At 28.8% G+C, this 27,329-nt stretch overlaps 2 protein-coding genes and 1 long non-coding RNA gene across 3 annotated transcripts; 2 read left to right on the top strand and 1 right to left on the bottom strand.

The window, feature by feature from the left end:
* Positions 1-11,853: 11,853 nt before the first annotated feature.
* On the top strand, positions 11,854-13,602 carry LOC106423269 (farnesoic acid carboxyl-O-methyltransferase). The gene is made up of 3 exons (XM_048737236.1): positions 11,854-12,022; positions 12,398-13,051; positions 13,159-13,602. The coding sequence occupies exons 1-3, from the start codon at positions 11,954-11,956 to the stop codon at positions 13,489-13,491; spliced, it is 1,056 nt and encodes a 351-aa protein (XP_048593193.1). The 5' UTR covers positions 11,854-11,953; the 3' UTR covers positions 13,492-13,602.
* A 2,939-nt stretch (positions 13,603-16,541) lies between these two features.
* Positions 16,542-18,182, top strand: LOC111201465. Its single transcript, XR_007315109.1, has 2 exons — positions 16,542-16,619; positions 16,775-18,182. It is a non-coding gene; the product is annotated as an uncharacterized LOC111201465 (long non-coding RNA).
* Positions 18,183-21,935: 3,753 nt separating this feature from the next.
* On the bottom strand, positions 21,936-27,109 carry LOC111201323 (beta-galactosidase 13). The gene is made up of 18 exons (XM_022693031.2): positions 26,698-27,109; positions 26,515-26,610; positions 26,313-26,425; positions 26,138-26,204; positions 25,959-26,051; positions 25,727-25,870; positions 25,546-25,640; positions 25,356-25,461; positions 25,181-25,265; positions 24,967-25,085; positions 24,690-24,857; positions 24,423-24,598; positions 24,222-24,328; positions 24,035-24,144; positions 23,832-23,942; positions 23,661-23,765; positions 23,048-23,542; positions 21,936-22,961 (listed from the first exon to the last, which is right to left on the bottom strand). Exons 1-18 carry the CDS (start codon positions 26,911-26,913, stop codon positions 22,827-22,829), a joined length of 2,541 nt encoding a protein of 846 aa, XP_022548752.2. The 5' UTR covers positions 26,914-27,109; the 3' UTR covers positions 21,936-22,826.
* Positions 27,110-27,329: the final 220 nt, after the last annotated feature.

The raw sequence follows: 27,329 nt of genomic DNA, 5'->3' as shown, positions 1-27,329 counted from the left end.
ACCAGCCACCGGGAAATCGAGTCTCTCTTCCAGCAGAACCCCTTGGTCTTTTTCCAACATCTCTAGTACCGAAGGTAAAGTCAAAACTTTCTCCTTCCAATTTGATCGAGTATCTCTTTGTATGTTCCTTTCTTAGGATTAATAGTTATGTTGTTCTATTTGTTAACTGATTTCGTTAATAGAATGAAGTAATCGGGTTTTCGACTTTTTTAGTTTGATTTCATTCAATATGTGGTTGTGACTTTTTAACTGAATGAAGGAATCAGGGTGTTGAGTTGTTGTAGTTTTAGTTTGATTTCATTAGTTTTATGATCAAAATGAAAGTGTGTGTTTTTCCCTTCTGGATTTGTTTGATTTTGAGTTATCTTAATTCAAATTTTGTAGGAAATTTGTCATTTATGTGTCCATTTGTTTGAAACCGTGTTTAAGGATGTATATGTTGTCATGAACATAATTTTCAAAACATTATTAATTGAATTGAAAGTGTTTGTGTTTGTGAATGTTTATTGATGTATTTTTTATTTGTCTTGTGTTAGTTTTTGTTTCACTCTTAAGTTTGGTCCTTTTGACTTAAATCAATTTCTTTTGTCTTTTGTAGATATATTTTCAGAGCTACCTAAGTGTTTATACTAAAAGGGTTTCGAACCTCAGATCAAGAAGATCAACAAGAGCTGCCGCATAACACTTCTCAAAATTCTGAAGAAAGTTATGTCTGAAGAATACATAGAAGTGAAGAGAGATCATGTATTCCCATCTATATCAGTTTACATAAGTGATTTTAATATATGTATCAGTTATAAAATAATAAATATACTATTTTCTTATATAATTATAATATTTTATTATATAATTATAATGAATTTAAACTAATTTATATTAATTTCAAACCCATGTTAAAATATCAGAAAAACATTGTTATACTTTAATAATTTTAAATAAAAACAACGAAACTAAAATTGTTTACTAAATAATAATTATGAAATTATTAATTAATAATAGTTCTTTAATTTGTGTCTTCAACTTAACTACCATTTCAGAATTTTCTATCTCTAGTCTAGTTGTAGTTGAGCATCTCACTAATTTTGATGGTGTTCTCCTCCTGAACACTATAGACCAAAAACTTGAACAAGTTTATCATCCAAGATAATTGTAACATTGTTGTGTCGTGCGTGCGGATTTTTTTAACTCATCAAAGTTGTAAGTGCTTCCTAGAAAAAGCATAAAAAGGTGCCAAACTAATCAACTAAGAAAAACAAGGAATGGTGCAAGACTAACTGCTCGTATTTGTGCATCCTCTCATACAAAGCTGCCATTAAGTTTCGTGCAAGTCTCAGTGAAAAACTCTGTTTGGCATAGTGCTTTTTCCTGTCTTTATTTTATTCACAAAAACAAGAAAAAAATATATACATTATCAGTATAATAAACTAGTTTTATATCATAATTACATGTTACTTACAATCTCACTTATTCTCCTTGAAAATATATTTTCCACATAAGTGAGGCATAGTAGGCTTTTTTTTTGTTCTTTGTATTCCGCTTTTACATTTTCTGAAACCTCACATATTAAAAATTTGCATTTGAAACCTCACATATTCCATTTTTAGGAAATCTTATGTGAACGAAATTTTCTCCCATTGATCTTAAGGAACATTTTTGAGTCGATCTTGCAATGTTTCACTTAGATCATTTTGTTTGTGTGTTTTCCAAAGATGTAGTTTAACATCTTTGCACTTTCTTCCTAGTGCATTCATTGCATATTCTTTTCTCATCATCAGATAATCAAACCATAATTTGGATTGAAATGACAACGAATACAATGGTTGATGAAGAAAAAATATTGTTTCAGAACATTGCTTGTTTAACATATATATAGAGATAAATAGATGGTGAAAGTTACTGAATTACATCCCATGATTTCCTTTTAGTGTAAATATTAGCTAACCTCCGATTGATGTAATTGATAGGCAGCAAATTCACATCATTACTTAATTGACCTAACCATGATCCAACTAAACCACAAGAACCTCGTAATTCGCTTCCGCTAATTCGTCACTGCATAATAATCGCTTTGCTATTTTGAAATTTTCAAACATATTTAGATGTCACTATTTTGTCTTTTGTGTAGATCAAAATATTTATATTAGTACAAATTAAACTTTTATCACTTCTAATGTATTTAAAATACAAATTTTATCAGTTTTAATGTAAATTTAGTCTTAAATATATAACAGTAAAAAAAAACTTTTGCAAAGGCCAATTTCATGGAAACACCAAAACATCACATTTAGTATAATTTAACTGCAATAAAACATTAAAAAGTGAGACATTCCCACCAAATTTGGTGTTTTATGAGTAATATTATACTAAATTTGGTTTAAACTTTAACACAATTCATCACGCCAAATACTAAAATAATATATTTTAATACTTTTCATTTGATTGTAGGTATATTGGTATTATTAATTAGTTTTAAGTTATAGTTAAAATAAGTATATCATACTATTTTTTATTTTCCTTTTTTGCTTTTATTTTACTCAACATGAAATATTATTATTTTATTATTAATTAAGAATATAAGTAAATGCATCTTATAAATTACATCAAACTGTTACAAGATAAAAAATCATTTATTATGTATTTTAATTTTTAAATGTATAAATTTTAATTTCAACTAATATTTTATATTAAATTAATAAAATAATATATCTCCCAATAAGCATATCAGGGTTACATTTTTAAATCTTAAAAAAATTAAACAGAAATTATATTAAAATAAACTAATTATAAGTTAACAAAAAGAGATAAAATAAAAAGGAATTAACTTGATATGTATATATATATATATATATATATGAAAACTATTTCAAAAACTAATGTGAAAAAAATTAATTAAAATTGTGTACGAAAGTATGCCAAGACATACAAATAGCTAGGGGTGGGCGTTCGGGTACCCGTTCGGGTTCGGGTCGGGTATTTCGGATTTTCGGGTATTTCGGTATAGAGGTCTAGAACCCGTTCGGGTATTTCTGTACTTCGGGTCGGGTTCGGGTATTTTTAGTTCGGATTCGGTTATTTCGGATCGGGTTCGGATATTTAGATTTTGAAAAAAAATATTAAAATTTTCATTTCTCAAGTTTATTGTATTTAAAAATATAACTTTTAGTTAACTAATTTTTTATTTTTAATAGATTGAATGGTTAATAGATTTGGACATAACATTTTAAAACTAAAAAGACACTAATTTAGTTTTTTTTTTTTTAATTTTGGATATAACTTTTTGTTAATTTTTGAAATAAAAAACTTGACATGCATTTTAAGTGAGTAGCAAATCATTTTTTCCGGAATTGTATGTATATCATATGAACTTAAATTATGTGTAGTATCAATATAAATATTTTATATAAAATGAGAGATATAAACTAGAAACATAAGGTTAATTATACATATGTTCGGTTATCTTCGGATATCCATTCGGGTTCGGATATTATCCGTTCGGGTTTGGGTATCCAATCTCTTCTTATTCAATACCCGTTTAGGTATTTTGCTACTTCGGTTCGGATTTCGGTTTGTTTTTTTCGGATCGGGTTCGGGTGCCACTTCGGATATCGGGTAAAGTGCCCACCCCTACAAATAGCGGACACATCAAAATAAAACAGTTAGCTAATATAAAAAAATTATACCAACAAAAACTAATAATAAGGTAAACATGAATTAAGAATTTAATTTTTTTTTGTTTATTTTCTATTTGTATCAACTATAAATTATAATTTAAATAACACTACTTTACTATGTTTTGATACAAATGTTTTTATATAATTATAATTCAAATCTTCATAGAAACTAATCAAATAGCTAGCTATAATGAAGCAAACATAAAGATTATTGTAATCTACGAGTTGAAAAAATTCATAAACAATAAAGCAAAGTAAATGATCTTATATCTTTAATCCAATTCACCGATAAATATTTGGGAGTTAAATTTTATAAAATTTTAGCAAGAAACATAATATATAAAATTAAAGATGATCTCACATGATTCAATCAAAGAAAGATATCTGAAGAAAAATATCAATAAAATATATAAAAACATATTAAGTCAAAATATGCTCCCGAAAATAAGCTTCTAATAATATTTACTATTAATACGCTAACATGAACTAATAAAATAACATAATCTTGACATTATTATTTTATATTTTAATAAGAAGTAGAAGACAGATCTAATATTTTAGATTTATATATTCTTATTTCAATAAAATAAAATATTACTTAACATTATTTAAAATTATATATATTTATTTCCCTTCTCTTATATTTAACATGGAAATTTTATTGGTATTTCAATTAAAAAAATATTTGTGATGATTAATAATGGAATCTAAATATAATACTATTACATATACATTCAAAAGAATTAAATAAGAGTAAGCTAAGTATCTATGCATATAATAAATATACAATAATCATACATTAATTGTAAAAGTGTACTTAATATTAATCAAAGTTAAAAAAAAATATGAATAAAGATTAATTATTCATTACATTCAAGGGAAAATTACATGTTTACCACTTTCATGGTACCACTTTTCATTTTTACCATCACTAAGGAAACATTTTCAAAAATACATTATTCATTAAGTGGCAAAAGACTCTTATGCCCTTGTTATTTATATATATATTTAACCATTATTTAAATAAAATAAAAATAAATAAATACAAAAAATAAATATATATTTAAAAAAAAAATTATGTTTTCGAATTATACTTTTTCAAATTCGAAGTTTTTTATAATTTTTTTTTTGAAATTCGAAAACTATATGAAATTTGAGATAAATTAGAAACCTCTATTATTTAAAGAGTATATTTGATAATATTGTAAATATAAAAATAATTAATCATATTTTGAATACATTTTCGTAAATATAGATAAATAATTAATAATATTGTATCCGCGTACTAACTTTATTAAGCTTAGTTTGTTCCACTGAGGAAGAATATAGAGATCTTACTGAAGAACATAAAGCCTTATTGAGCTTAGTTTGTTTGACTGAGAAAGACCATTGATATCTGATTGAGCTTTAAGCTAAATATTTTTTATTAACTCGATCCTAAAAAATTTACGGACCACCTATATAAACTGTATTGTCATGTATTGGTTCATGTTTGTTCCAAGAACATTGAGAACATAGAGATCCGTTGCAAATATATCGTTTTATGTATTTTATTGAGCTTAGGTTGTAAAGTATTCCACATATATATGTTCTCTTTATCTTTATCTTCATCTTAAGAATCCTATTATTCCACGTAGCATATGTAGTCATGATAATGTTTGTAAAGTAGTTCTCATTTCTTATATATGTTTCGGAAATTATATTAAAAATTTGACGAACATCCCTTATGTAAAATACAAGATCACTATAATCATTTTTAATAATAAATTAGGTTATACGTAATTGATGAGCTGACTAATTTTTTTTAGAACTAAATACCGACTAATTTGTTTTATTATGCTTTTTGTTTATAATTATTAGACCCAAAAAATTATACGCTCCATGAAGAATGTAATTCACTGTGTTTTCTATAAAAGTTGAGAGAATGTTATTGTTTCCTAAAATACTTTACAAAATTATCAATCATGTCATTATAACTGATTTCACGATTTTGACTACATTCTAATAAGAAACTTTATTATTTTCTTAATCTCTTTAATGTTTGTATATTTATGTGGATACCCAATCACGTAATCCTTCCATGACAATTTCGAGCTTCAAAATATTTGGTAATTAATGCATGATTGAATCAAATTTCAACTTTTGCGTTGAATAATGATCTAATACAAGATTACGAACATCCCTTATGTAAAATACAAGATCACTATAATTATTTTTAATAATAAATTAGGTTATACGTAATTGATGAGCTGACTAATTTTTTTTTAGAACTAAATACCGACTAATTTGTTTTATTATGCTTTTTGTTTATAATTATTAGACCCAAAAAAATTATACGCTACGTGAAGAATGTAATTCACTATGTTTTATATAAAAGTTGAGAGAATGTTATTGTTTCCTAAAATACTTTACAAAATTATCAATCATGTCATTATAACTGACTAGATAGATATCTGCGCTACGCTGCGGAATGTTTTGTATCTTCGGCTTTAACATCTTTAAATCTTCTATATCTTATATTTTTATGTTTTTTTTTATATTATGCTATGGTAAAATTGAATTATATAAAAATAAATATTCTAAATGTAAATCTATTTGATGTGATATTAAAAAACTTAATTTAGTTATTAAAACTAAATAAAACCAAATAAAATGAGGAGTAGACATGTCTTCTTTATAAGAAAACAAAATATATGTTTTATTATTTTGCATATAACCTCAATTCTCACGGCTAATCCAAATTGATTATAAACCTTTAAAATAAAATAACATCGTGTATGTTTTTCTTTTAATTTTAAAGTTTGAATATGTCACTTTTTTTTAAGTCATCCCATGTATATTATTACATTTTGATATTTATTACAAAGAACTGATGTATTTCACCAAATTCAACAGTAGCCTATGTTCTTCAATTTGTTATAGCTCTATTATCTTGATCTCCACCATTTTTTAGACTCCAACAGTCCACTGAAGAAATATTTTTTTCTTCTCACTACACCTTTAAATGTCATCTCTCTTTTCTAATGTCTATATCTTTGTATGATATGAACAAAGTTCAGTGTCTTTTTTTTTTATCACCCATGGTATTATTTTCATTTAAACTGTTATTCAATTTGTTTATCTTGGGTTTACATTGAGTGCAAAATGAGTTTGGATAACTTCTTACTTTTATTTTAACATTTGTCCAAAGGGAAGATTTCTCATAATTCTTATGTTTTTTTTTTCCATTTTTAGTCATCTAATAGTGTCATTGTATTTCTATGAAATGACAATGTATCATATTCCTATCTCATATATGTTCATCTATTTTTTTTTTAATTTGCTGTCGTTCATCTTCCACTTTTTCTTTGACAACTTTCCAGGTGTTCTCCTTCCTTTTGTCTTAACTCAATTCATTATCATCATACAATTCAATCATAAAAATTGCTAATATTATGTGTTTATCTCAAAATAATATTTTAATATACTTTAAGTTTAAATTCTGAAACTTCAAATATTAAATTGCGTTAAAATAATTTCTTAAATAATATTAAATAGATATGAAAAATATCAACGTTTATGGTTTCACTTGCATCTATACTATTAAAGCAGAATCCTTTTTATGATTATGCCCCTGAATTTTTTTAAAAATTACAAAACATACCATAACTTTTTTTAATATCTTTAATGATCTACAGAAATTTAAAGCCCATTGGATAGGTCCAAATTGAACCATTGTTAACCCATTAGGCTATTTTGGTTAAAATATATTTAGTGAAAATCATTAAAAAGATTGTTTTATTTTTTATACAGGAATTATACATTTAAGAGATAAACAAATATATTAACCCATTATGCCAATTTGTGTAAAATATCTATACTTAAAATCATAAAAAACCTGTTTTATTTTTATTGAGATTATACATTTAAGAAATAAACAAATTAATATATGTGATATATTTAAGAATTAAACAAACAACGAATTTGCAGTCCTATATGTGTAAACACAATTTTACTAATAACAAATAAATTACATTACAATTTATAAAAATAAAAACCATATTAGATAATAAACTATTCAAACACATACTCGCACTAATTAGAATTACAATTTATAAAAATAAAACCATATTAGATAATAAAATATTGAAACACATCTAATTAGAAATAATATTAAAATTGAAAAATGACATTTTAATAGATAGAATACCCGCCCTTTAAAAGGGCGGGTCAGTATCTAGTTAGTAATTATTACAAAATAATCTGAGCAAAAAGATGCTATCCACACATTCCTGATTTTATTAATATGCATGACAAATTTTCTCTCGGTAGACAATTGTTGAATTTTGAAACACCATAACCTAATCACCCTACGTTTGACAAATTTAAAGGGTTATAAAGTTGTAAAAATGACCAGTCAAATGTATTCTTTGAATTGGTTCCATGACCATATAGTGTTTTCTTGGATGAGTTAAATATATGCCATTGCTTTAACGAACCAATAAATGATGGTAAAATCTTAAGAAAAATAGAACATTCATCTATCAAATATATACATGTATTGACTTTTTACTAAACTTTATGTGAGCGAAAAATCCTTTAAATCTTCATCTTCATCTCCTTCAACAAGCCTAAAAGCAGATCACACAAAGCTTATATAAAAATTATACTCAATGGCTCACTGTGCCAGAACCTGTTTCTACAGAACAGGAAAGAGAAGCAGCAGTCGGTAACAAATGGATTTTTGATGTAAGATTGTGTTGTGGTTCATTGACACAAGAGCTCGTTAAGCACCACATTATCAACTCTATTTCCTTTCACAATCAGATCCTTAGTGGCTACCGCCTTTAAGACGTTGGGACGAGCCAAAATCATACTCATGATAGTGGTTGTGAATACAACAACATGTTTTGTCAGACATTGTTGTCTTGCTCACCAATCTCGTCGAGAAATATGAGTTGGTTTGTGCACAACTGTCACAAGAACGTGACTTCTCACATGTAGAGGACCGTAAACAAACAGATTCAGTGGAGAAATTGTGAAAGACTTAGTATACAAAAGAAAAGAGACTAACCAACACTTTGGGAATGTAGTTGTTATTATTATTATTATTATTTTTTGTTCACCAGGGAACGTAGTTGTTAGATATTAATTTTTTTTACTTTATCAATGTTATGAACGTGAATAAAACGAATAAATGAAAACGTTTGATATATAAGTGACGTGTAAGTTTCTTTTGTTTTCATTGGAAGCATAATTTTTTCATTAATTGAGTTGTCAACTCCACAACACTCGAAAATGCTGATGTGTCAACTTCTTGAGAAGCACTTGTGTTATTATTGTGTTGATTTCACGATTTTGACTACATTCTGATAAGAAACTTTATTATTTTCTTAATCTCTTTAATGTTTGTATATTTATGTGGATACCCAATCACGTAATCCTTCCATGACAATTTCGAGCTTCAAAATATTTGATAACTAATGCATTATTGAATCAAATTTCAACTTTTGCATTGAATAATGATCTAATTCGATAATATATTAAACAAATATGGTGTAAGCTGATTAAGCAGTAATTAGATTATACACCTTCCTTTGTGACACTCTCAATAATTGACGTAGCACCATTGTTCTACTATTTAAATACAACTTGCATCTCCATTTAGAAATCATTCATCTTTAAACGTTTTCCAATATCCTACTTTATCATGTTTTATGCCGTCATTAAAACCCTAACCCATATAAAAGATTTAATAAATGTGCATGTATAAACAGCTTTGATAGGCCGTTGCATTATAAATTTGCCCATATACATATGATCGTAGACCTACTAGCTACTTTTTTATGGAGAATTCATAGGAAATTGTTTCATACGAATATGCTAAACTATTAAAAGTTGAAGGAATATGAATAGTTCATTTTTCTATAAATATATTTAATTATGGTGTATAAATGTATTTAATTATATTTATTATTTAGGTAGATCCACTTATTGGAATAGTTCAATTTTATATAAATTATTCCTGAATGTTCGGTATTTCTAAAATGCTATGTGAATGTGAATCTCATAACGTAATGTAATATTTCGTTTTTATCACTATGAGCTCGGTGAATGCACATTCTTGATCTTCAGTCAAAGATCTGTGTAAGGTAAATATATAATGAAAACCGTAAGGATATAAATGTATTAATTCACGGGATCACAATCTTGCATTCAAATATTGAAGAATATTTTTTTCTTGCAACTAAAGATTGAAGAATATTTGAATGCACAACAATATATATGGCATTGATTCAAGATATATAATTATATCATTAGTATTAAAAGAATTAATATAGAAAAAATTTAGTCAAAAGTCAAAACCAATTCTGTACGAAAATTATAACAATTTTGTATAAATGATTTCTGTATTTAATGTCGTATATATGTAATTTATTTACATTTATTGTTGCATTAATAGGTTAGTCATTGGTTCTTCTATACAAACACCAACCTATTTCGTATTACATTTCATCACAAGCATAAACTCTTACCTCTCTATACGATTTAGTTGTTCTTAAGTATAAAATGGTTGATTTTGATTTTTTTGGTGATTTGAAGCCTTTAAAGTCTATATGTGGAAGATAAGAGTAATTGTTTGAACAAGCCTTTAGAATAAAGTAATACCATTTGTCCCCTTATTTTTTAAAGTACATATGTTTGTATGTTTACTGAAACATTTTATTTATTTTGTTAATGGAATTCCAAGCAAAGCATATTGAATACCAAATTTATAAACGGTTAGTTCAAAAAAAAAAAAAAACCAAAATTCCGAGATAGCTTTATACAATCTCGGTCAACCCACAATTTTTTGTGTATAATTCCCTTTTGGTTTGGTTTTTTCGGTTTCACTATTTTGGTTTGTAAAAATAGCTACTATAGTAAAACCATATATATATTAGTTTGGTTCGGTTTATATACCATTAGTTTTTGGGTTATTCGGTTTTTTTTAATCAAAAACCTATAAATATATTTATCTTTTATAGCATTTTTTGATTTTACTTTAGATGATTAGATATCGGTTTTAATAAAACATGAAAATATTTCAGTTTTTTAAATAGACCATTTTTCTTTTCTTTTTTACAATCTAAATTAATTAGTAAACATATTGTAAGCTAATAATAACTTTTTTTTTATAAAATAAAAATAAGAAAATTAGTAATCCATAATATTATTAAATAACTAAATACTAGCACACATATTTGTCAACGGAAAAGTAAAAAATATGTTTTGTTTAAGAGAAATTGCTACACATACCACATTCATAGTACCACTTTTCATGTCTACACTAATCACTTTTACCCTCACTTTTAATAAATAGTAAAAGACAGTTATACCCCTAGGAGTAACTAATATAGACTTAGGGTTTAGAGTTGAGGGGTAGGGTAGGGTTTTTGAAATATGAAATTTATGATTCTAATAAATATATAAATAAATACTTAAAAAATATAAAAAAATTTTAAAATAGTTTCAAACATAAATTTTCGATTTTCAAGATGAAAATTTGAAAAAAATAAAAAAAATTCAATTTTTTTTTTATTAAAAGTTCAAATTTGAAAAAGTATAAGTCGAAAACATTAAAAAAATTATTATTTTTTCTTATTTTATTATTTTTATTTATTTAAATAATGATTCATTATATATATAACAATGGTATAAGAGTCTTTTGACACTTAATAAAGAATGTAGTTTTGAAAATATCTCTTTAGTGGTGGTAAAAATGAAATTTGATACCATGAAAGTGGTAAACATGAAATTTCTCCATCTTATATCAATTTTTTTTTTGTAAACTAAACATATAAATGATCAATCATTGAAGTTCCATCTTATATTAACATGCATAATTTCTTTACATCTTTTATTATATAACATATAATATTTATGATTACAACTTTTACATTTTTAACACCTATAGATTAAAAATAAATAATTTATATTACATCATTCACTCCGTGCAGGGCGTAGGTTACCACCTAGTGGGTAGTTATAAACATCATCGTCGACATTAGCGTGCGTGGAAAATATGCAAGTGAAACGTAGAAAGTTCCTTTGTACAATGTGGAAAATTCAAAAGCTTTTTGAGTTGAAAGTCGTCGTTTTCCAGATCGGTCCAAGTTGGGTTGCTGTATTAATATTTGAGAACAATTTTATCCACAGAATATTCAATATATGAGAATATATAAATACATCGCTTGTGCAAATTACTGACCAAATTAACTCACAAGAACCATCACATTCGCAAGGTACATATATAGAGAGAGATGGCTCCTACGTACACGATGGCCGGAAGCAAGGGTCCAAACAGCTATAGTCAGCACTCAACGTATCAGGTTAGTAGTTTTTAAAAAAAAATTCCGGACGGTCAAAAATTCTCTAAAACGGTGTATTACTAATGGATGGTCCGAGACTGAAGGAGAATATGGTGCTGGAATTGTTGAAATTGTTGAAGTTTGAATCAAATTAAATGTCGACGATGTTTTAAATTGTTTAAGTCTTTTTTTTCAAATATATTTAAATTTGACGAACTTTGAAAATATAGAACATATTGTTTTATTGATATAACTGATCATTGTCTTTGGGGTTATTAATATATTTAATGTTAAATTTGGTTCTTCTTTTTAATTGAGCTTTAAGTTAATTTGAGACATGAGAACTTTAAATCTAAGAAGTATGCTGTCCATTGATGATGGGGTTGATCATTGTAGAGAGCGTTACTTGAAGTCGCAAAGGAAAAAATCAATGAAGCTATCTCGACCAAACTCAACGTCAACTCAGCTTCCAGTCGCTTTAACATAGCGGATTTCGGTTGTTCCACTGGACCTAATACTTTTCTTGCAGTACAAAACATAATAGATGCTGTGGAAGAAAAGTATCGCAAGGAAACTCAGCAAAATCCGGACGGTAACATTGAGTTCCAAGTTCTCTTTAACGATCACTTCAAGAATGATTTCAACACTCTTTTTCAAACACTCCCTCTGACCAAAAAATACTTTGTTGCTGGAGTTCCGGGTTCTTTTTTTGGTCGTGTTCTTCCTCGAGACAGTCTCCATGTGGGACATTGTTCTTATTCGCTTCATTGGTTGTCCCAAGTTCCTAAAGGGATCGCGGATAGAAACTCTCCAGCATGGAACAAGGACATTCATTGCACTGGATTCTCGGAAGAGGTCGCGGAAGCGTACCATGATCAGTTCAAGATCGACATGGGAAGTTTCTTGAGAGCAAGAGGAGAAGAACTTGTCTCAGGGGGTTTGCTATTCCTTCTTGGATCATGTCTACCTGATGGAATTAAAATGTCTGAAACAATGAAAGGAATGCTTCTTGATTTCATGGGAAATTGCCTCCATGATGTGGCTAAAGAGGTAAAAATATTGTCGCTCAGATCCTTCACTAGAATTGTAGTGTGTACCACGGTGCAAAAGTATTATCTTTTATATTTTTGACGCTTTTGCATCATTTTTTTGCTTAGGGGCTAATTGACCAAGAAGAGCTAGACTCTCTCAATTTCCCAATCTATCCGGCACATGTTGCGGAGTTCAAGAGTGTCATTGAGGACAGTGGGTGTTTTACGACAGAAGCGTTTGAGAGAATTAGTCATGCGAATGAAGAACTTCCCTTGGACCCAGAGTTCTTGGTGACCTCACACAAAATTACATTTGGAGGAATTCTTGAGACGCGGTTTGGTAAAGAAGCAATGGAGAAGACAATGGAGCGCATTGAGGAAAAGTGTCAAGATATACTTCCGCAACTTGCGAATGCCAAATCCGGAATGCAATATTTCATTATGCTTCGAAAGAATTGATTCCTGTCAAATAAAATATTGGTGATGTTTGTTGATGGCTTCCAAACTCTTTTGTCGATGAGACCGAGTTATTGTTGTTTTTTTTTTGGTCAACAGAATTATTTTTGTTAATTGGGTTGTTCCATGCATTTCAAAAAGTCTTAGGAGAGAATGAATTCAACTAAGAGTTTCAGATAATTTGTATTAAAATAACAAATCTACTGTTATTCATCCACTATTATTGTACTAGGGTGTTTGAGAATAGTTTCTTAGTTATAAAAATAAAAATAAAAATCTCATAGTTTTAGATAAGATTCTAGAGTTGTTTAACAAAAATCATACCAAATTCTAATATTCACCTAAATCATCTAAAACTCATTAAAATCAAATTACTTCAAATTTCAGATTAACACCCACTTATAATTTGAATTTTTTTAATATAGTGAAGGCAATGGAGAATCTATATTAATAAAGTTGCTCAAAAACTCTCCTCAGGCCTCCACCTCAGCGTTGCATATCTGAAAACATGACACCTGTCATCTCTTAAAACTATATGAACTTCCGTCTTCTTCCTAACCTCTGCGATACGGCCTTCTTAACGCCTACTCTACATTCACGCTAAGTAATAAAGCTTCTCATTTATGGGCTTCAACCCACCCCTCCCACTATCTAACATTAAATTCTCTGATTCCGATCTTTTCATCCTATATATAGAGAAATTTGTACAAATAACTCATTGATTGCAATCAGATGCGCTGAGAAGATATCCCTTATATATTAATTGAGGAACATTTGAAAAGATGTAACCTCAATTTTGTATTAATTAAAAGAGGCCCCAATGCATAGGTGGCACTCAATTAGGTAGTCAATTACATTCAATTGAAAAATAAGTAGGTCCACATTCGATTTTTATATGTTGTTAGATACATAAGTTGGTCAAACTATATGATATAATGATATGATATGATATTTTCTTTCCTTAAATAAAACCTACGGAATTACCATAAATGACTAATATATATATATGACAATTAATGAGTTTAATAATAAAGATTTGATAACAATGTATATCTCTTCCATCATTTTTTGTTTAATTTTATATTACTAAAATAAATTAAACAATTAAATTAGCTATAAAAATAAAATTTAGATTTTTTTCGTATATGTTATATTTTGAATTTTTAAAAACGAAAATAAATGACTAAAACTATTAAAATTATTATGTTAAAAATTAATGATCAATGGTTTAACTTTTTTATTATAAGAAGATACACATGATTTTAAAATCATATGAGTAAAAAATATCATTTAATAATAAAATAAATATATATATATATATTAAACACTATGTACCATAAGATTACATAAATATTTTAATATTAAAACTTTCAATGAATTTTCAAGAACATTTATAAATTATAAACTTATTAAAGATTTCAGATTGAAAATTTTGTTATAGATGATTTAAATATTTTGTTATAAAACAATATGAACGATCATAGAACCGTATGATTATAAATTCTTATTTAATAAATAACTATACAAAATATACTATTTCTAGAAAAATAGGTTGGTCCATCTTAACTTATATTACACTTTTTATTAAACTAACTATCGAATTGATAAATAACGTACCAAAAAATGTTTTGCACTTTCCTTAAATAAAAGCTACGAAATTACCTAATATGATTAACGTATATGTGAAAATTAATTATAATGAATAATAAATATTTGATAACAATTTTTGTATCTTAGTTCTTTTTTTAATTTTATATTATTAAAATATATTTAAAAATCACATTAAATATATAATAAAAAAAATTTAAAATTTTCTTATATGTTATATTTTGAATTTTTCAAAACGTCTATAAATTATTAGAAATTTGAAGATCCCCACTCTGAAAATTTTGTGATCAATAGATTTTTTTTTTGTCATAATAAGTTACAAATGATCATAAAATTGTATTAATATGAACTTTTATTTAATATTATAAGAAGATACACATTATTTTAAAACCATATGAGTAAAAATATCATTTAATAATAAAACATATATATTTATATATATATATATAGATTATACTATATACCATAAGATTACATAAATATTTTAATATTAAAACTTTCAATGAATTTTCAAAAACATTTATAAATTATAAACTTATTAAAAAGATTTCACATTGAAAATTTTGTTATCGATGATTTAAATATTCAGTTATAAAATGATATGAATGATCATAGAACTGTATGATTATAAATTCTCATTTAATAATGACTATATAAAATATACTATTCTTAGAAAAATAGGTTGGTCCATCTTGACTTACATTATATTTTTTATTAAACTAACTATCGAGTTGATAAATAATCTACCAAAATTGTTTTTGCACTTTCCTTAATTAGAAGCTACGAAATTACCTAATATGATTAACATATATATGAAAATTAATTATTATGAATAATAAATATTTGATAACAATTTTGGTATCTTAGTTCTTTTTTTTAATTTTATATTATTGAAAGATATTAAAAAATCACATTAAATATATAATAAAAACATTTATATTTTTTCTTATATGTTATATTTGAATTTTTCAAAACGTCTATATATTATTAGAAATTTGAATATTCCCACTCTGAAAATTTTGTGATCAATAGATTATTTTTTTGTTATAATAAGTTACAAATGATCATAAAATATAACGCATATGAATTTTTATTTAATAAATATTCAAACTAAATAATATATATAAATATATATATATATATATATATATATATATATATATATATATAAACACTAATGATTTAAAGCAACAAGATTGGCTGATCAATTTAGTCGTTCAGTTGAAATCTTTCAAAAGTATGTGAAAGACTAAAGTCAAAGTACATATGGATTTAGAATAGTAGTTATATTTTACTAACCAAATACCGAAAAAAACCGAACCGAAACCAACCCGATATCCGGATTGAATACCCGTAATCCAAATGAAGCCAAACTATTTTTTCATTCTCCAAAATATAATAAAAATAATAACTTAATCTCGCGCAAGGCGCGGGTCTTATCCTAGTGTATTTAGTAAGAGGGAGTGGTGGCTACGGACAACCGGTAACCGCCGTACGGTTCTCAATTGGGTTATCCTCACAATGTAAGATCAAACTTTATCCATCAAAATCCAATTTTTACTACTATATTTGATTGAAGCTAATCGTCATTTCATTGCCTGTTTCTATTCGTTGCTGATTGATGAATTGCTCATTGTTCTTGATAATAATTGGCTGATTGGGTTATATTAATATGCAGCTCATCCAGGAAGAACAGTCAGTCGGGCAGAAGGGGTATCTCAGATTCCTTTGCCTTTCGCCATCCATCATTAAATAAAAGAAATGTCCTCAGAAGACTGACATTGGTGCCTACAGATATCATTTATCCACAGCCACTCATTACGGAACGCAATATGGGTCGGTCTATGGAGCTACTTCTCTTACCAGCTCCCATCTTTGAGCACACAAGTCGTCGGATTATCCGGATATGTCCCCACTCTGCCAGTCACCAAAGTATGCTTCTGGAAGCTATTTGTCTCCCTCGAGCAACGTTTATGGTCAAAAGGTAGAAGATTTGTATTCAGATAAGCTGTCTGGTTACGTTTTCGTTGACAGAAGGCAGTTTGGTGAAAGGTCAAGTATTTATCTTGGTCGGGAGTTGCAAAGTGACACAACTACTCGATATTCTGATTCACAACAGCCGTGACACTATTCTGCACATCCAAGTACACAAACTTAATCTCTACGTTGTTGACTTGAAATAGAGAGTATGGAGAAAGAAAATGAACATTTCACCTCCGACTTCTCCAAAGTCAGTATCTTTCTGTTTCAAAAAGTCATATGGTTAACAACATCCAATGCTGTATCTGTTGATTTACTGTTTTGAGTATCTAACAGCCTTAGAAAATAAATGCAGGAATACTATGAGGACATTGTTATACAATGGAAGGCGAAGCTGGAGAGAAGTGCTTCGGGTGAGCAGAAGCGGGAACTTTTTATAGCATTATAGCCAACAAAATTTATGAAGTCTTTCACTTTTATATGTACGTTTGCTTCTTCAAATATAAAAATATTATTTCCCTTTGGCAATGATGTTATGTGGACTTGTGTGTTGTGTTTGATTTCGTTTGTCTTCACTATTTTCGGTTTGATATATAAACTGATTTTCGTTTGGTTCATTCTTTGTTTCCCATCATTATTTGTGTTAAATTTGAATAATTATAATATTTTTTTTTGTTTAGATTTTTGTAGCAATGTGTTTGATGAAACCGGGTTATTCATATTGAAATGTGGCTACAAGGTCTTTAGCCTGTGGGTCTATTCAATCTTGTCTGAATTGGGCATTGCTTGATATCGATTGTGATGGATCCATGGCTAATAAGTCTATTTCTATCTTTATCTTAGAATTAGACAACATTTAAAGTATTGTGGGCTTTTAGGCCTAAAAATATTAAAATTAATCGAAATTGTAAATTCTGAAAAAATCAGAATTTTTGTTACAGCGTACAAATAGAACACTATTGTCCATAATACCTCACCATAATATTAATTTTTTGTTTAATTATACCACATTTTCTCATCTTCTATTATTTAAACCAAATCTATCTAAAAACCCAATTAATAGTTTGTTTTCAGTTCAACAAATTTTTTGACATCAATATTTCTAACAATGAAAATACATAATGTAGTCTAAAAATACATCAAATTAAGAATAGATAGAAAATATTAAGAATAACAAAAAGAGAGGAATTCATTTACGATTTTGTTTTTTCTCACTTTTATTGAACCCATCTATCAAAAAAAAAAGGTGGATCTCACTGACTTTTTTTCCTTCATCAAACAGATTAGAAAAACAACAAAAAAACATAGAAATCCACATTCAAAGATTAATACACGATCCAAAAAAAAATAGTGTGGAAAATGAAGGTACTAGACACAAACAGTAAAAAAAATAGTAAAAATACATAATCTAACTTGAGTTCGGGGAAAACTTTAGTCAACAAATAATAATTTGTGAAATTACATAATATAATTTAAAATACATAAATGTTATAAACTGATTAAAACATTCAGAAGAAATAAAATGAGAAAATTCTGTTTATGCTATTTTCTTTTCCACCGTTCACTAAACCTAGGGCAATGAAGACCAAATGGAGTAAATCTCATAAAATTTTCTGTAGTTTTGAAAAATTAATAAAAAGAAATGATGGAACTACAATCAATGATGAATACATAATTAAATCATAGGTTAATAAGATCATGAATATCAGAGAATACTAAAGGGTTTCTTGACTCCTGGGCCCCACAAAAAATTTAAAAATCAGTTTCAAAAGGCGTGAGATAAGGACCGATTGTCGTGGTTTTTTGTATTGTTTGCGAACCCACCGACACGTGGCGCCCCGCGATTGATGCATTTTTTAATTTTAATTATTTTTAAATCAGACAAAAAAAATTATTAAAAAAATTCTTAAGTGGGTTTCGGGAATAATCATGGTCTAATATAAAATAAAACACTACTTTCTCATGATGACACTTCATCAAGAAACTTGCTACAAACTTGAAATATCACCATATGTTCAATTATTAATTATTCCAGTTTTCTCCTCTTTTATTATTTAGAACAAATATATTAATAACTCATTTAACAATTTAAACTCATTTTTAATCAATATTTTATTTTCAGCTCTATAAATCTTTTGACATCAATATTTATTAAAAAAAATAATTAGTGAAAACATAATATAATTCAAAAGTACATAAATTAGAAAATAGAGAAAATTAATAAAAACAAAAAAGGAGAAATTCATAGGCTATATATCCATGCTTCATCAACCCACCCTAATAAAATAAAATAAAAAGTGAATCTCACATCTTTTCTGTTCACCAAACTCAATTTACAAAACCAAAAAAAAATAATAATAGATAACCACATTTGAAGATAAATACATAACCAAAACTAAAATTTTAAAAAGTTTGGAAAATAGAAGTAACTAGATATAAAATAGGAAAATAGTATACTTGAGTTCGGGGAAAAATTAGTCAGCAAATAATAATTTGTGAAGATCATAATATTATCTAAAAATGTATAAATTGAAAATCGATAAGAAAAATTCAAAACAAAATGAGAACAGATATCGCAGATCATTGAAAAAACTATTAGACAACATATCATGTCCACTCATCAAAAACCAAAGCTTCAAGGGCTACTGTAGTGTTGGTTTAGTGCTCATATGAGGGGAAGTTAGCTTTTTTTTGCCATTCTATTAGCTTCTTGGTTGTATATAATTTTTTTTATATTGATCAATAAATTTAATATTTTATCAATAAAGTAAAATAAATAAATAAATACAAACAGTTTTTGTCTTTAAAAGTAGTGTATCTTTGGATCTTTTTCTCTCTTTTATGGTCCCAAACTCAAATTAAGGAAATATTAAAAAAATCATGCAAAAAATCAAGAGTTAATACTCCATTAACTAAAATTTTATTCCAAAAATAGTTGGAAAACCAAAAAAAAAAAAAAGACTTTTGCCCAAATTTGGAAAAAAATAGAACATATGTAAAATAAAATAATTGATATAAAGTATAACTCTAAAGTTATGCTATCTAATAAAATATTTATAACTCACCAGACTTCTTTATTCAGTAAGTTAAGAGACACCACATCTCTAATAAATACTCATATATTACTAAAATCGTGAAAAGTAAATATAATATACATTAAAAGCACATGAAAAAAGGAAAAATAGAGTACACAGTTAATCAAAAGAAAAAATAGTTAAAGAAAAAAATACATTTTCCCTTTTCGAACAAACTACATCAATATATAAACAATTGTTAAATCATAAAATTAAAATAAAAAAATAAAATATAAATATAAAATTCCGCGCGAAGCGCTGACAAACCACTAGTAATCTCAATAAAAAAATACACACAAATGCACACCATACCATATACAAGCTCAATCCTTTAGCTTAAAAGCTAACTTGAAATTTTGAAAACGATCAGTTTATTTCATTAATACTTTTAAGACGAAGAAATTTGATCAAACCTGATAAATATATGGAAAACAAAGTGTACCATAGAGACGCTCATGCCTTTAATTTTGATTAAGATAAGGCTTTGGTTTATTCTTCTGATAAAAAAAAATTATCAAAAATATCACATTCATAGTAATTTTTTTTATGTTTACACTAACCACTTTTACTCTCACTTTTAATGAAGGGTAAAAGACATTTATAATCCTAAGTTTATTTAATTTAGACTTAGGATTTAGAGTTGAGGAATGAGGTTTTTGGAATGTGAAATTTAGGATTCTAATAAATATATAAATAACAAAATAGTTTCAAACATAATTTTCGATTTTCAAAAAAAAGTTTGAAAAACAAAATTCGAAAAAGTAAAAAAAATAATAAAAAAGTTTGAATTTGAAAAAGTATAATTCATAAAAATATATATTATTATTATTGTTATTGTTATTTTTGTATTTCAATTGTTATTTATTATATATATATATATTTATTAAACAAGAATATAAGAGTCTTTTGCCATTTAAAAAAAAATATTTTTTTTGAAAATGTCCTTTTAATAATGATAAAGATGAATAATGGTACCATAAAAATAGTAAACATGAAATTTTTCTATAAAAAAGTACTATTTTGATAAATAAAATAAACACTAACTATTGAAGAGGTTTAAAACACCAGAGAGAACCATTGAGGACCGCCACAGCGACCACCGGCAAAACGATCGCCGACAAAAAAGTCCATGAGGATAACTCTTCTGTAAAGGAGTCTTGGCATCTAGTTTAGCTTTTTTCTTAGAAGGTACCTCTTTAGTCAAAGTTAGGCCTGGGCATTCGGGGTTCCAATCGAATTTCGGTTTTATCCATTCGGGTTTCGGTTTTTCGGATTTATCAAAATCAGCCCCATTCGGATTATATGAAAGTTCGGTTCGGGACCGGTTCGGGTTCTATCGGGTTCGGGTCGGGGTTAGTAAATCTTCAAAGAACCGGCACAACCCAATATACTTTCGGGTTCGGGTCCCAATCGGTTTTTCGGTTTAAAAGTACCTGATTTTTACCTATTTTAGAACTAAAACATGAGTAAAATCGGTTCTTCAATTTTAAAATATCTGATTTGTACCTATTTTGTAACCAAAAGTTAAGTAAAATCGATTCAAAAATAAGGAACATCAACCTTGATCATTCAAAATCAAACGAAAAGTAAACATATTTACTGATAAAAAGAAAACCAAATAAATAAAAGCATAAAACGAAAACCAAGTTCTCATGAAATGAGAAACATTGTTTAACGAAAACAAAATCTAAATCTAAATACTTAAAGATTCAACGGCCAACTTCAACCATCAACCTTCATGCAATAGAACCACCAACATTCATGTAATAGAACCACCAACCTTCATGTAATAGATAAGTATTTTAGATGTTCAATATTTCTTAGTGTATTTTGGATACATATTAGGAATTGAGATCATGTTTGGTATAAGATCTTTTCGAGGTTTTAAATGTTTCAGGTTCTATCGGATATCCATTTAGATTCGGGTTCGGTTCGGATAATACCCATAACCCAAAATACCACAAAACAAGATCCATTCGGTATTTACATCGGGTTCGGATTCATTTTTATCGGATCGGATTCGGTTCGGGTTATCGGATTCGGTTTATTTGCCCAGGCCTAGTCAAAGTGATCAACAAAGCCAATCTTTCAATCATCTCCTTCGTATCAGCCAATCTCTAAAGAATGTGTAATAATATAAGTTTTCACATTGAAAATTTTAATGAAATAGTATATAAATAACTTCTACCAATCCGTTAACCATCAATTGGTTTTAAGTTGAAAGCTCATGATATATTCGAAAATAACAAATGATGCACCACTTGAGTACAAGGTAAATGTTTCTTAACCTGATGAGCATATAAGACGCACACAAACATGTTTGACATGTGAACTTCTTATAAATCCTAGGAAGTACTAATAGAACGATCTGATTGCAAGTAAACTTGGATGTACTCATCTTAAGGTCGGTGTATAAACATACAGTATTATGTATACTTAGATAAATAACAAAAACCATCTTACGCAAAAACTGAATAGATAAGTTAGGAAGCAAAACTAAATCCCTTGGACAAAGTATTTAATCAATCAGTATTTCAAATCAAAACTGTAATCCGTAGATAGGCATTGTAATTAATAAATTCAAAAATGGAAGAACAATTGACACATAAGTTTTGTATCGACTAGTCAAAAGTATAAAACCGTTCAAAGCAAATAAAAGAATTATATTCCTGATTCTTAGTTCTTATTGGTGCGACCGCACTTGACTTGCACCGCAAGCATCTTCACGACTTTGGGGCATGAATCCTTTTTATCTTGCTGGAATGTGCTCTTGTTCACCGGAATGTCACACTCCGATTTACCCAAACAATACTGCACCAATAACAAAAACAGTTTTATTATTTCAATTGCAAGTAACGTTAGTTATAAAAAAAGCAGACAAAGTTTATAATTGTTACCTTCTCGATGACTTGCTTAGAGGCAGGAGCATTACAAGATCCAAGGGTGAAATTTCCACAAGTCCCAGTTGGGTTTCCGAAGCTAGCAAATTCTACAGCGGCAATCTTCTTAGTACCGGAACACTTGAGATTAGCCGTGAGAAAAACATCATCAGCGATGGCTTGGACTTTGTCATTTTTCTTGGTCCAGTGTCGTACACTAGGAGTGTAGTTTTCTCCGATGTAAGAACACACAGTGTCTCTGTTGATGATGACAAAGTCGATAAGCTCTGGTTTCACATTTGGTTCTTCCTCAAATATAACCAGAAGATTTTTCTTGGGCTTCAAGAAAGACCTAGGTATATGATACTCTACTTGCGTAGGATTTTTTAAAGGCGATAAAAACGACATCCAATATCTACCAACACCTTCTCCATTCACCCAAATTAAACCTTTCCCCATTCCATTCATCCTAACTGCTACTGAGCTTTTGCTCTCTGGCGCATCAAAGCGTGTCTGCATTCACCTCACACGTTGTTCAGTAGTTATATATCTTGCTACCCAAATCATCTCGAATATATGATTTATGATCATAAATCCTTTTATTTTATTTTGGATGTTTTAGTATTTCTACCTGATACCATGTAAGCCCTGGTGCTTTTCCTGAGAATTTCTGCCATTTAACCTTCTTTAATCCTTTCTCGGCGTGGATACCGAGCTTTTCGCCTTCCATACCCACCTAAAGATTACGAAAACCGGATCAAAATCGCCAAAAATGATCGAGAAAGTAAGATTCTTGTTAAACCTTGTTTCCCCATTTGTTTTTCTCGGTGAGATCAAGTGGTCCAGAGCTGAGGCCTAAGATGGAAACACTACGCGGACCTGTGTATCTATGCTCCAAATAAGATCCACTGTCCTGTTCACACAAGACATTCATATATCTCATCATCGTAGTTTAAACCTTTTTTTCTTTGCTACTAAGGCTCTTAAAACGTCTATGTTTCTTACCGGAAATCCTGTTAAAACGCCTAACATAGTTAGGTGGTTCTCTCCTTCTTTTAGAGAAACCTGCTTCTGAAAAACAAAACTCTTCTCTTCATGGCTACCATGTCCGTTTCCTGAACAAATTCACTAGTTAGACCAACTTCTTTTAGTTTTTCTCAGAACTTCAAAAATTCACTAATTCAATGCTTACCAAGGTATTCTCCATTGAGCCAGACATGCAACGCGTGTCCAAGACTTGCAATTCTCAAAGTAGTCTTACCTCCTTTCTTCTTAAGGTCATTGTCATCTATCTTGAAGCTACATAGCAAATTAAACAGGAAAGTTTTTTATGTTTACTTTCTTGTTTTTCTTAAATTTTCATACATAAGAACAAGTTCGGTTCTATCCTTACTTTGTTGTGTACCATCCGTAATCAGTCACGTCTTCCGTCAAGCCATAGAGCTCAACGGGGATAAAAGATTCACCTTTAAGCTCACTAGGAACTGTCTCGGTGAACACCTTAAAATCAAACTTCTTATTAGCCTTCTTCGACTTCACATAGTTCCTAGACGTGTGCTGAGAGATGACCTGAAACAAATATAAAAAACGTAATTCAAGATTCATTTTCTTTCTTTAAGGAACAACTTGATTCGCAACAACAATTTCTATTTATCATCACCTCCGCTGTGCTGTAAACAACAGTTTTGCAGTCCGGGAGAATACTGATGGAGCGAGGCGGTATAACATGTTCCTTGCCCTTGAATTTGATTGTTTCTGCAGCTTCTGTGTTATTGTTAGCTAGAAACGCCGCACAAACTTTCGTTCCAGGCTGCTCGTAGTACCGTATCTGTAAGTACAACAATACATCAAAATCAAGAAACTTTGCATTTCTATGTATTATGTGAGAAATATTTAAATGTTTGTACTTGTTAATGCATATATACAGATACAGTTACCTCTGTGTCTTTGCCAGGCTTCTCAGTTCGGGAATGGCCCCATAGAAGTGCCTTCTTGCATAAGTTAAGCGCGTTGTGAAGAAGTTTTAGATGACCGTACTTAGGCTCCCTTTCCAATCCTATATGTATAACAAACATTCAAATGAGAAACATACATATTAATCCGCAATTCAATTTTATTTATTCACAAAAGGTTTGTTTTGTTTATTGTTACCGAATTCATCAAGAGGTGCATCATCATAGTAACGAGTGGTTACATAATGTGCAGAGGTTCTTCCAAAGTTAGTACCTCCATGATACTACAAAGGAAAAAAAAGAAAAAGTTAAACAAGTTGGTCACGTTTTTCAAAGATATAAACCCTTTTGATTGTTCTTATTTCAATCTATACCATGTAGTAGTTAACATGGCTTCCGTTCTTGGAAAAGAACCGAGCAACAGAATAGGCGATGTCTTCTACAGATCTGTGAGCTGGCGGATCGCCAAAAACTCGAAACCTACAATCATATTACAAGAACCTCTCGAAATTGAGCTTATCGTTTCCTTGTTTCTAGAAAATGCTGACTAAGTGAAGAACTCACTGAGTAGTCCAATTCTCTGTCCACAAAGATGGCTTATTCTTTTTGTTGGGACCAGGGAATGTATCACCACAATGTCTTCCATTGCAAGCATTGATCTGTTAGAAGATTAAAGTTCTAGGTCAAACAAGTTCTTGTTTATCTTGTTGTAATCATCATTTAATGTGTTACGAAGATGACTTACCATAGGATCAGGAGCATTATTATGCTTACACATAACCCATGGGATCCCCAAATTCATAGAATCTACTAATTTAGCTGCCCACTTAATGTAGTTTACTCCATCTTCTTTATATGCACGTTCAACCGCGCTATATTCATTCTCTATCTGCGTCAAAGTTTAATTTAATATACAAATATTTTAAAACTAAACATAGTTCCAAATTCTTGTTCACAAAATGTTGGGATCAATGTACCTGTCCTAAAATAATGGGGCCTCCTTGTGAAGCAAAAAGCTTCTCTTCCTTCATCTTATCAAGTATCACCTTCACATACCTCTCTGTATGTTCCTGCAGTTATGTCAAATTCTTTTAAGTCTTTTGGTTGTTCTATCATTACACACATGTCAAACATGCACGTATATATATAAAGATACCTTGAATGGTTTGTTGTCGGTACGGAAGAAGATCCCGGGAACTTCTCTTAGCCAGTAAGGAAGTCCTCTGATGTTTCATCATAACCATAACCATGAAATATGTCCCATAAGAACTCAAAACACTGAAATATGTTATGACTATGAAGAGTCAAATAATGTAACACATAAAACTTACCCATGATTCCATTCAGCCTGAATAAAAGGTCCAGGCCTCAACGTTACATACATACCATTCTTCTCGATCAGTTTAATGAACTTCACTAAATCGGCTCTACCCGAAAAATTGAACTATTCCAAAAAAACATAAATAAAAAAACTTAAAACAAGGATGAATCTTATCTTTTTATTGTTTTTTCTCAAATAATCTCCAAAATTACCTTCCCCTGCACAGGCTCATGAACATTCCAAAAAACATATGTCTGAATCGTATTCAAACCGCCTTGTTTTGCTCTCTTGATGATCTTCGGCCACATCTAAACAAAAAGTTATCGATGATTCAGTAAATAAAATAAAATCATATGATTAAACAAATAATTTACTATGGTTTACGGATGATTTACATCAGGAGTGCTACGAGGGTAATGTATGGAGCCAGAGTAAAGTAACTCTCTCTTTCCATTGATTATTAAAGACGTTCCATCATAAGTTACTTCTTTCTTCGGATTCTTTGAGGTTGTCTTCTCTTTGTGTATGCTTGAGAGAGCTCCAGAGAAAGAGAGGAGAACCACGAGGATGGCTAGTAAGAACCATGGATGATTAGAGGAATGTATTCTCATTTGAATATCTTCTTTTTCTTTTTCTTTTTCTTCTTTTCTTTTAGAATATTAAAACGAGGAATAAAAACAAGGATAGCTAAGAAAATAGGCTCTGAATGAACAATGAAATAAGAGAATGTTTCGCAAAGAACATAAGGTTTGAGAGAAATTCACGCGTCTCAATCTGAATCTACCGTTTCAATAACACTTTGAATAACTTTCCTTCTTTTCTCCTCCAATTTTATTTTCTTTGTTTCGTTGAGTTTTCTAATTTTAAGGTTTTTGTTTGAAGGGCCTCATTTGGCGGGTATGCACACAACTTCTTTCAGTAAAAAAAAGGCTCTCACCGTCAACTTTTTTTTAGTCTGAGCTGATGAATGCGTTGAGAGAATGACAGAATGTCAGCGTTCATTATATACAGTACTTTTGGATCTTCT

This window comes from Brassica napus, chromosome A7 (genome assembly GCF_020379485.1).
Source record: "Brassica napus cultivar Da-Ae chromosome A7, Da-Ae, whole genome shotgun sequence".
NCBI classification, from domain to species: Eukaryota; Viridiplantae; Streptophyta; class Magnoliopsida; order Brassicales; family Brassicaceae; genus Brassica; species Brassica napus.
Note: the sequence above shows the minus strand (reverse complement) of the source record. Positions and strands in the feature narration are given on the sequence as shown.

Bases quoted from the DNA above. Each gene is read 5' to 3' on its own strand.
- LOC111201323 (XM_022693031.2), bottom strand. From the start codon at position 26,913: ATGAGAATACATTCCTCTAATCATCCATGGTTCTTACTAGCCATCCTC. The intron at 25,871-25,958 runs GTACATTGATCC...ACTTTGACGCAG, and splicing joins GCCCCATTATTTTAGGACAG to ATAGAGAATGAATATAGCGC. The intron at 23,543-23,660 runs GTAGAAATACTA...AGGTGAATGCAG, and splicing joins CAGGGCTTACATGGTATCAG to ACACGCTTTGATGCGCCAGA.
- LOC106423269 (XM_048737236.1), top strand. From the start codon at position 11,954: ATGGCTCCTACGTACACGATGGCCGGAAGCAAGGGTCCAAACAGCTAT. The intron at 12,023-12,397 runs GTTAGTAGTTTT...TGATCATTGTAG, and splicing joins GTCAGCACTCAACGTATCAG to AGAGCGTTACTTGAAGTCGC. The intron at 13,052-13,158 runs GTAAAAATATTG...TTTTTTGCTTAG, and splicing joins TCCATGATGTGGCTAAAGAG to GGGCTAATTGACCAAGAAGA.